Genomic DNA, 10,301 nt, shown 5'->3' with positions numbered 1-10,301 from the left:
GGGGGCTCCGCCGCGCCCCCCTACCCCGCTCGGCTTTTTCTTGATGGTTTTTATTTTTTCAGCCTGAAGGCTGGAGCCGGGGGGAGGCTGGCATTGCTCTGCTGCAGGGGCGCTTTTTTGGTTTTTTTAGTATTTTGTTTGCCCGCCAGCTGTTGTTTGGCGACGGTGAGAGGTGCCCCCGCGAGCCGCAGCCCAGCTGCCTGGATGCCCGTGGATGTAATGATTGCTCCCTCCGAGGACCAGTTCTGGACAGACATGCGCGAGGGGCAGATGAAGCTGAAAATAAGGGTGCGGAGGATGAAGGAGAGCAGGGACAAGAGAGGTTTGTCAGCCGGCCCGGCGGCTTTCCTTCCGATGGGGACGGAGCGGGAAGAGGGGGCTGCGCCGCCGGAGCCCTGCTTTGCCCGGGGGCCAGAGATCGCCTTTGCCGAGCGGCCGGCGGGGAGCGGAGCGCGGTGCTGGCTATACAAAGAGCGCAGGCAGCTGGCGAGCGGGGAGATGGAAGCGAGCGGGGAGCGTGCGGAGGGGAGCGGAGCGGAGCGATGGCCGGTCCCCAGCTAGGGGCGATGTGCGCAGCGCCGGTGGAGGCGGCCGGGCTGGCTCGGGAGCTGCGCGGAGAGGGCAGCCCCTTCAGGCAGGTGAGCGGCTGCCTGCAGCGGGCAGAAACATCTGCAGCGGCCCCGGCGCTAGGCAGCCTTCCCACCCGAGCGGGGGCCGGTGAGACTGCCTGGCCGCGGGGACCGCTCCGGGCTCTCCGGAACCCTTCGCCGTCCAGACGAGCTTGGCGAGGGCGCGGACGGAGCGGAGAAGGGAAGGAGGAAAGCTGTGGGAGCCAGGAGGATCTGCCGCCAGCATCTCTGCGCCCTCGGGCGCCGGGTTGCGGGGCGGGGGGGCACCGGGCAGAGGAGAGTGCGCGGGGCAAGGACGGGCGAGGACGGCGCGGAGAACAAGGGGCCATCGGCTCAGAGCGCTGCGCTGCTGCCCGCGCACAGGCACTGCCCGCCGGAGCCATTTCGCTTCACCAGCACTGCCCTGCCTGCCCGTCTTGGTGGTTTCTTTCAGAAAGGGGTTTTACAGTGTTTACACCCCCCAGTGACAGGGCGAAGGGCACGCGGAGGAAGGGGATATTAACTGGAGCAGCTTAAAAATATGCCGAGCCTGGGATGACCTAGATTACCGAAGGGTTGAATCAAGCAACTTCCCCTCCATCACCACTTAAAATGGGAGGCTGCTAAAAGTGCCTGACAGGTTTTTGTGGCATGAAGCACATAACCCAGTGATGGTGTCATTAGTAATAAGTCACTCCTGGAAATGACACATTTTTCTTTACTTAGAACGAGTAAGGCTGGTCCAAAGCAGGCACAGTCACCAGAGGAAAATCAAGCTCAACAGCTCGAGGAGTACATCCGTGGTTGTGTAGGCGGAGGGCTTCCTTTCTGCTGCTTTTCCTTTTTTAAAGATGTTTTCTGTTTCTTTGGGAGAATGGGAGCAGGCTCTGGGACCAGCCTGCAAGGCATGGGGGCCTGGCACAGGTTGGGAGGCAGCAGGGCACTGTAGCAGCAGATGGACAGAGGCTGTTCGGGGTGACCGTTGGGGAAACAGGGAATGCACATGAATCCATAATAGGGCTGATTCATCGGCTTTCTCATCCCCACTGCCTGGGGGAAAAAAAGAAAAAAACCAAAAACGAGCCAACAGTGGGGTGATGAAATTTTGTGCCAAATGAGGGGATGGTAAAACCTGGGCAGGAGACTGGGGGAGTGGAAAAAGAGACTGATTGAAAACTGGACATCTCTCTCCAGTGCACTGAGATGGGGGGACACGAAAGAGCATCAGCCAGGAGAGGGGAAGCTGGGCAGGCTGAGGAGCACCAGGATTTCACCAGGCTTGTGGGAAGGATGCGCAAGCAAATGGGCTGTGTCCGCATCAGGCATCGCTGGGAGGGATGGGCTGAATCAAAGGCGACTACAGTACCCGGGGAAGCTGTGAGGATGGAGGCAGAGGGAAAATTCAGACACGTCCCAGGCAGCAGGAAATGCTGACAAAGCCCCGGAGCTCCCTGGAGCACAGTGAGTAAGGGTGGCAGTAAGCAGTGTTTCATCATCCCGCTCGGCTTAGCCGCCGGCTCCAACAGGCTCCCACCCAGCACGAGAGCCAGGGAGATGGCGTTCTGCAAAGAGGGATTTTCCCAGCGGCTCTGGGGGTTGATGTGCAGCCTGCCAGACTCCTCCATTTTCTGTCCTTCAATTCAACCTGCGGCAGAGATGCTCGGCCGAGCACTAAGGCTCATTGTCATAAGCGGGCTAAGCATAATGTAGGTGAGGGCTGGGGTTTTGCAGGTCCCCCCAGTTCTTGTCATCTCCTGCTGTACCTCAGCTCAGCAAGGTGCTTTAACACTTGGGGATGGATGGGTCAGAGTGCTGGGAGCAGCATGTCCCCCAAGGGGCTGGGCTGATGGAGAGGGGGTATCCAGGCACCACCCTGGCCACCAAGACAACGCAGCAGTGAGGGAGCCATGCCGGCGTGGCGGCTGCTCCAGCAGCAAGCCGAGGCGCGTGCTCGCTTGCATGCCCCGCTGCTCCTTGCCACGTGCCGCCCTGGCAGCAGCTCCCAGCCACCGCAGACATTTTAATGAGAGCTGGGTAGAGCCTGGCCTCTCTCAGCCCCCTCAGCTGCCAGGAGCTTTAGCGGGGCAGAGGGTCTCCAGCACAGGCACAGGCGCGAAACTCCTTGGTGAGGCTGCGGGCTGCCGCAAAACCTCTGGCAGCTGCTTGGGGAGCCGCTCTCTGAACAGCTCCGGCTGCTGCTCTCTACCTCTTGTTATTGCAGCCATGAGGGTGGGCTGTAAAACACATCTTTAATACCCCTGCAGGTCTCCTTCTAGGTTCCGGTGTGACAGCTGAAGGTGAGGAGTGGGGTGTGGCAGCTGCTGGCCCAAGGAGGATTTCCAGCTCTGGATCCCCTCCTCCATGCTGCTGCAAACTGATGGCACAGCAGTTGTGACATGTCACCTCTTCCCTGTTTCTTGGTGGGGACCTTTGAGCCTGCAGTGCACAGGAGAGGCTGCTGAATAGTACATGCTGCTCGGTGTGTCTCTAGGGGAACTTCCATGAGACTCATGGGGCTGGGGGTGTTCAAGAGGCATGTGGCTCTCTTAAAGAGCAGTTTTGGTGTGAGGAAGGTGCCCTGGGCAGCCCTTTTGCAGCTTTTTACTGTCAGTGGGGCACAGCACTAATGCCAGAGCTGTTGGGTTTTTTCAGAGGCCACTGAAGGAGGTGGTGAGTCCATGGGGCTGGAGATAAATGCTCAGACTGCAGCCATCAGAGCAAGGTGTGAGAGCTTGCTCAAGCCCCAGCTCCACTTTACACCTCCAGCCTCAAAAGATGGCCTCAGTGCAGGGAGGGACACAGGGAACAATAGGGAGCTGGGATATCCATGCTTCATGTGTCCCACACCTTTCTTTTTATCCTCAGCATTGTCTCTGTTAGCATCTCATGCAGCTTAATGGATTATAAATCCCTAAAGCTAAGGCTTACCACCAGAAGAAAATAATGCCACACCACATCCCTGTCCCTAGCCAGGACTTTGTCACCCTCTCTGTCACCTTCTCTGCACCACCACTGCTGCCCAGCCTTGGCAGAGAAGGGCACAATGCAACTCACAGGTGACAGATTTTGCCTGCGATGTTGTCAATGACCCAGCTATGATTAGGATGTCCCCAAAAACCACCTGAAGGTGACAGCCAGGGCAGTGGAGGGTTCCCCAGCTGTGTCAGGGTCCCAGCTCAGGAGTGCAACATCTCTGTCCTTACATCTTGTAATCTCCTTCCCTGTCTGTTTTTGTTCTCTTTGGTTGCAGCCGTAGGCAGGCACTGGTGCAGGGCCTGGCAGAGGGCAGAGCCTCCTCCCTGTGCACTTTGCTGCTGGAGGAGAGGAGTCACACAGCTCCCAACAATTGCAGCAGTGCAGGTACCACAGGAGCCTGCTCAGAGATGCTGCTGGCATCTTCCCCCAGCCTGATGGACAGGCTCAGGGAGATTCCCAGGCTGTTTGCCTTCCACTGCAGCATCTGTTCTTACAATAAATCCAGTTTCACTGGTGGCTACCATAGATGTTCAGCTGGAAAATGCGCAGAGGGAAGGGCCTGGAAGAGATGGGGATAGGGGAGAAGTTGTGGTGTTTTCCCCTCTCCTCTGTTTGACAGAAGGGCCATGCAGAGCAGGGCTGGGGGCTGGCCCAGAAGGGTCTCTGCAGGACACAGCAGGAGGTGGAAGGGTGGTCAGTACCCTGTGAGTGAAACCTTGGGTGAGAGAGATACAAGGTCCCCATTGTTGCACTCTTCTGGCACTAAGTTGCTGCAACACCCTGTGCTTCAGAGTGATTTTCATCTCCAGGAGGGTGATTTTTCCTTCTTAGGCCTCCTAGAACCTGCCTGATGCTGGTTCTTGGCTCCTCTTTCCTCTATTTTCAGCAGCAGCAGTGAAAGCATCTCCACTTTTGTTCTGATTCCCTTCCCTTCCAGTTCCCACTTTTCTTCCTGGGCACTGTCTCTGCCTCAGGTAATTGCAGTAGGCAGGCAGGCAGTGTTTTATCCAGAGAATGGTTTTGAGAGCCCTCCATGCTGGAACCATGAGCAGCTCACTGGGTCATGCCACAGGAGGACCAGCTTCTCCCCAGCAACCCCTCACGAGGGTAGGGGAGCATCCAAAAGAAACCAGAGATCCCCAAAGACCCGCTCCATGACAGATACAAATCCTTCCTAGGCTTGATTCCATATGAGCCAAGAGGAATGGTGCTCTTGGCATGAGCATTGTGAATAAAAGAGGAAAGGCTATAACTGGTGGTACCCTGGCTCCTCACCTCACTGTGCTCTGCTGCTCTCTCCCAGCAAAACCTGGGATCCATGGCCTGGGGCATAGAGGGGAGGAAAGCCCAAGTATCAGTTGGAGCCCAGCCAGGGACATTCACTGCCTTTGGGATTGTTTGAAGAGCTGCTTCACTTTCTAAAAATGAAAGGCACGCGGGAGCAGCCGCTGCAGGGTGGGGTGAGCGTCGCTTCCATGTTGGGATGGTGTCAAGTACCTGGCCCCATCTCTAGGGTTTCCCCCAAGCCCATACTGCCCTCAGCAGCTGCAAGTATGGGGGAGATGAGGACAGGGGGACTGGGAGCATGCCTCGACTCCTGGACACAGGGCTGAGGCTTTGCTTAGGACAAGTGAGCTGAGCTATGGGCATCATTTCAGGTGCCAGCATCCTCCAGTTGTGGCAGCCTGCCCAGGTAGGCACTGCAGCTGAGGGTGCTGCTGCCACCCTCCAGACATCCCTGTCTGCTTCACAGCCCCCTTAGCTCCTGCCTGGATTTCCCCAGGCAGAGGATCTGCTGCCAGCTGAGTGTGGTGGGCGCAGGCAATGGGCAGAGAGCAGCATGCCCTGACCTGCTTGAACTATGAGATCACCTTAAAGAGCCATACAAACTCATCCACTGCCCTGGGCAGCTCCTGATGGATGTAAGTGAGTGCAAGAGGTTGGGCACCTATGGACCAGAACAGACACCGATCCCTGGGGCTGCGTTTGTGTGTGTCCTGCTCCCCAAAAATGTGCCGTGTTCCTTCAGAAAAATTCCCATGTTTCACACAAGCCCGGGGTCAGATCTTGCCCCACTCAAACTCAAGTACTGCAGGCTTCTCTAGGGGCAGCTGAAGGAAAAACTTCCCAAAGGTTTCTGCCCCAGCATCCCCCAGGCATCAGCACAGGGCAAAGCAGGGAGGTCACATGTGTCCATGCAAAGTCCTGGCTAGTGATGGACAGCCCTTGGCAATGGGGACACAGTGCAGGGATGAGCAGTAACCAGAGCTATGCTGCACCTGTGCTGGGCCTCCTGCTTTTGCTCTGATTTAATGTCCCAGTTGAGGGGTGATGTCATTTCAGAGGGAGCAAGAGAAAAGGAAGTGCTGGAAAAGATAAGGTGCTTTAACTCTACCCCTCCTGTCTTGACTGGGTTTTAAAGCTGGGAGGTGTGTTAACTGCCAGACAAGAAAACAGAGGGGAGGAAAGAGGTTTGTTGAAGGACACCTCTTCCTTAGGCCAGTGGGACCTGACACCAGGAGGTGCTGAGATGGAGTGTGGTGGAGGACCTTGGATGTTCCCAAGTGGTGTGAGCATGATTTTGTGCACTGCTTTGGCTTCTCCATCACCATCTCACAAACGTGTCAGATGGGTTGTGTGCAGCACCAGTCATGCCTCTCTAGAGTGTGGGTGCCACACCAGCAGCCAGAAGGGTGCTCCAGGAGGATCAGCAGAAATGTTGCCAAAGTGCTGGAGAAGGTAAATTGAGAATATGCCAAGGCTGCACTGCTTGCAAAGGGGAGAGGGACTGTCTCGTTAAAAGGTCTTGTTAAGCTGTGGAGATGGGCCAGGGATTCTCAGGATGCTTGGTCCAGAGACTTGGGCTTTCAAAAGGACCTCATGGGAGCATACTGGTGCCTTTGACAGTCAAAGGCACTCAAGCCCCCAAGTCCTCTCTGCCCTTTTGGTGATGTCAATCTGCATCTGCTCATTCGCATAACTGGGAAAACCTCAAGGGAGACTTGAGGCAGATATGACTCAAGCTCCTCTCCATTGCATGAAGCTGCCACCCAGATGTCCTCAGCTGGAGGGGAGTGGAATTAGGCCATTGCCAGCCAGACCTGGCTCTATCCTGGAGTACAGGATCAGCAACTGAGAGCAAATCAGGATCAGTGTTCTTATGCAACTGTGCAGGACATGCAACAGCACCAGGCGTTTTCCAGCTCTCCTTGCTGCCTGCTGTGCAAGCAGGGCAAGGCTTGCAGCCCTGCTCAAGCTTTCAGGGCTGGCTCTCAGGCTTTTGACCATGCCAGACACTGTGACAATACCTCTGGCTATCACATGCCAGCTACTGCAACCTCAGCTGAGGGTGTTCTTTCAACACTGGGCTTCAAGATGCTCAAGCTGAGTGTGACTGCCCAGCAGCTTGGTGCAGTAAACTGGACACTGCTTGCTGTCACATTCATCAAGGTCAGAGCACAAAAAACAGCAGTGGCCTGCAAGTACCATTTGGGCACCATGGTGTGTCAGAAATCATGGGCTTGGCAGGGCTGGGCAGAGGGGGCGTCTCTCGAAATCACGATGTGTAAGTGTAGCCGGTGCAGAAAGGTTTGGGCTGACCTCCCAGACCCCAGGAGCTTTGTGTCTCAGTGGGTTGGCTTGTCATCATCCTGCCCTGATGGATTTTGGTATCAAAAGGTGACCCTGTCCTCAGAATAGTAGGGAGCCAAGAAAAGGACTGTCTCTTCCTGTTACTTGTCTGAGTGAAGTTGAGAAGAGCCAGCTTCATTGGCGAGGGTGTGGGATGCCTCACATGTGCATTAATATCCAGCTGTGACAGGGAAAAGTCAGAGCTGGTTATCCATTCCTTTCTGTGTGTGTCATGGTCATCACAATGTATGTGCACTGGTTGGTGGTGGCTGCTGGCTTGTTGCCCCTGGAGACTCTGTTTTTAGGGCTGCAGGGTTATCACCACTTTATCCCCAGCCTGGACCTTGGGGTGCCAGCTACTGATGACCTCAGCCATGCTGCTCCAAGCTCAATGTCCCCATTTTCTCCACAGGAGGCTTTGCCACCTTCTCATCCTGCTTCCCAGGGCTCTGTGAGGGGAAGCCAGCTGCCATCCTGCCGATGAGCATCTCCCAGCCGTGCTTGCCTGTGGCCAACGTTGGCCCCACACGCATCCTGCCACATCTCTACCTGGGCTCCCAGAAGGATGTCCTGAACAAGGTACAGCCCTGTTGAGGGGACACTCTGCCCTGTCCCACTGGGGACTCCTGTCATGCACAGGGGTGAAGGTATTAAGGACTCCTCTCCTTCCCAGTGGGAAGATCACACAGTGCCCTTTAAAAGGTGCCAGAAAGGCTGTGCTGTGATGTCACACTAGGGAAGGAATTTTGTTTAAAGGAAAAGTAATGATGAGAAGAAAGAAAGAGGAATTGTAGTTAAAGTGCCGCCAAGCATCCACCTACTGCAGCCATGAGGGAGCCAGCCAGGCATCCTCATCCATTGCAGGCAAGGAGGGAGAGGGACCATCACACCAGACTGGAGTTGGAGACAGAAAGGAGGGAGAGAGAAATTATGTACGGGGAATAGAAGGAAATTAAAGAAAAAAATGACAAAAATGTAAGCCTGGGAGCTGGACTGGCTCCATCAAGGCTGCTGGAAGGGCAGGAACGGGCCACTGGAGACCCAGGGCTGAAATCCTGGGGCCAAAATCTTGAGGAGCCAATGCCAAGCAGGAAAATCAATGGTTTCCTTCCCTCCCCACCTCCTTGGAGGGTTTTGTTTGTGTTTTGGAACTGTGTTTTCTGCCATCCCCACAATGTGGCCATGTGCTGGAGAAGAGAAGCATTGCCCATGCAAGGCCTCACAGTTGCCTATGGACAGAGCTTCTTCTGGCCACATTGGTTAATGTACGGTGCTACCAGTGACTCACTCCACCCTTTTGGTGAGATATCTCCTTTCTCCCTCAGCTGATACCTTCATAGCGTTCAGACAGAGTTTTTGCTAATTTTTTTTCTTCTATTGCCTATTCCTCTCGTACTGGGGTTGTTTGGTTTTTCCCTCTGGAAACCCTTTTCAGGTGTCTTTGGCCTTGATCACTTTACTTAGACCAAAATAAAGATCTGCTGAGGTTGAAACCTGTGTCATCTAAATTGATGCAACCTTTTTAGCTGGTCTCTGCTGTATTATCATCAACTAGGCCAAGGCAGCGCTAGGAGACCCACAGGAGAAAATGCTGGGATGGGAAAAGGCAGGGAGCATGCATGGCAAGACAGACTTCAGTACATGGTGAGGGCTGAACTCAGCTGATCATTTGATGGCTTCTTTCCCACCAGGACCTGATGACACAGAACGGGATAAGCTATGTCCTAAATGCCAGCAACTCCTGTCCCAAGCCAGACTTCATCTGTGATAGTCACTTCATGCGCATTCCTGTCAATGACAACTACTGTGAGAAGCTGCTTCCCTGGCTGGACAAGTCCATTGAATTCATTGGTGAGCTTTTCCTATGGTTGCAGACCCTCCAATTCTCAGCCTTCACAACCTGAACTCTTCTGTCCTCCCTGGTCTTGCTAGCAGCAGCTGTTGTCCTCTCACACAAAGGGGCTTAGGGTTGGAGAGGAAGGCTAGAACCATTTTGCTCACCATCATTTTCTCTCTGTTTCCTCTGCCATGCTCCAGACAAAGCTAAGGTGTCCAGCTGCCAGGTGATTGTGCACTGCTTGGCTGGGATCTCCAGGTCAGCCACCATTGCCATCGCCTACATCATGAAGACCATGGGTATGTCATCAGATGATGCTTACAGGTGAGTTTTTCCCTGAGGGTACTGGGGGGGGTTATGCCAGTATGCTTCACTCCAGGGAAGGAAAGCGGGCTAAGCGCAGAGGGAGAGGGTCAGGGCTCCTTGAAGCTCTGTCTTGCCTTGGTTGGGTTCCAGTAAAAACAAACCAAACTTCCTGTCATAAAATGCATGCAACAAGGAATGGTTGGGAGTGGTAAAAGGGAGTGGGGAGGCAGTCCCAGCTCTAGTCCTCAGGCATCTCAAAGCCCCATGGTTCCCCAAGATCCTTTTCTTTGGAGGGTCTGGTCAGAAGGTTCTTGATGATGCCTCTTCTCCCTAAAGAGGCTGAGAGAGTAGGGGTGGCCGGCTGAAGGACCAAGCTCCAATGGGGCTGTCTGTGCCTCTTGGCAGGTTTGTTAAGGACCGTCGCCCATCCATCTCGCCCAACTTCAACTTCCTGGGCCAGCTCCTGGAGTATGAGAGGAGCCTGAAGCTCCTCAAGGCCCTGAAGTCCAAGGGCGACTGGGGCGAGGGGGACGTGCAGCAGGACCCGGCAGAGGTGGCTGAGAGCAGCCGGCATCCCCCAACACCTACCTCAGAGAAGGCCGAGGATGTGCCGAGGAGCACCGGCTCAGTGTCCCCCACCAGTGACCCCGAGCGGCAGGGCGGGACCCCAAAGGTCCTGTCACCCACCACCCTGCAGCAGGGGCTCAATGGCCTGCACCTCTCCTCCGAGCGCATCCAAGACACCAACCGCCTGAAGCGCTCCTTCTCCCTGGACATCAAGTCTGCCTACTCCCCCGGCGTGCGGCAGGACCCCCCTGGGCCCCCTGGACCTGGGGAAGCCCCCAAACTCTGCAAGCTGGACAGCCCCTCGGGCTCGGGCAGCCTCAGCCCCTTCTCCCCAGGGGCGGACAGCCCTGACCGGCCCACGGGGCCCGAGCTGCTGC

The 10,301-nt window shown here is 55.6% G+C and overlaps 1 protein-coding gene across 1 annotated transcript in view; it reads left to right on the top strand.

Annotated features, from left to right (window-relative positions):
- Window positions 1-10,301, top strand: part of DUSP8 (dual specificity phosphatase 8) — a 39,925-nt gene that overhangs the window by 29,127 nt on the left and 497 nt on the right. The window contains exons 4-7 of the mRNA XM_005419581.2: window positions 7,627-7,793; window positions 8,906-9,065; window positions 9,252-9,375; window positions 9,763-10,300. Coding sequence (XP_005419638.1) covers window positions 7,627-7,793; window positions 8,906-9,065; window positions 9,252-9,375; window positions 9,763-10,300 — 989 coding nt within the window. The remainder of the gene's footprint in view (window positions 1-7,626; window positions 7,794-8,905; window positions 9,066-9,251; window positions 9,376-9,762; window position 10,301) is intronic.

The sequence above is a fragment of the Geospiza fortis genome, unplaced genomic scaffold (assembly GCF_000277835.1).
Source record: "Geospiza fortis unplaced genomic scaffold, GeoFor_1.0 scaffold66, whole genome shotgun sequence".
In the NCBI taxonomy this organism is placed as follows: Eukaryota; Metazoa; Chordata; class Aves; order Passeriformes; family Thraupidae; genus Geospiza; species Geospiza fortis.
This window is presented reverse-complemented; position numbering and strand designations above follow the sequence as displayed.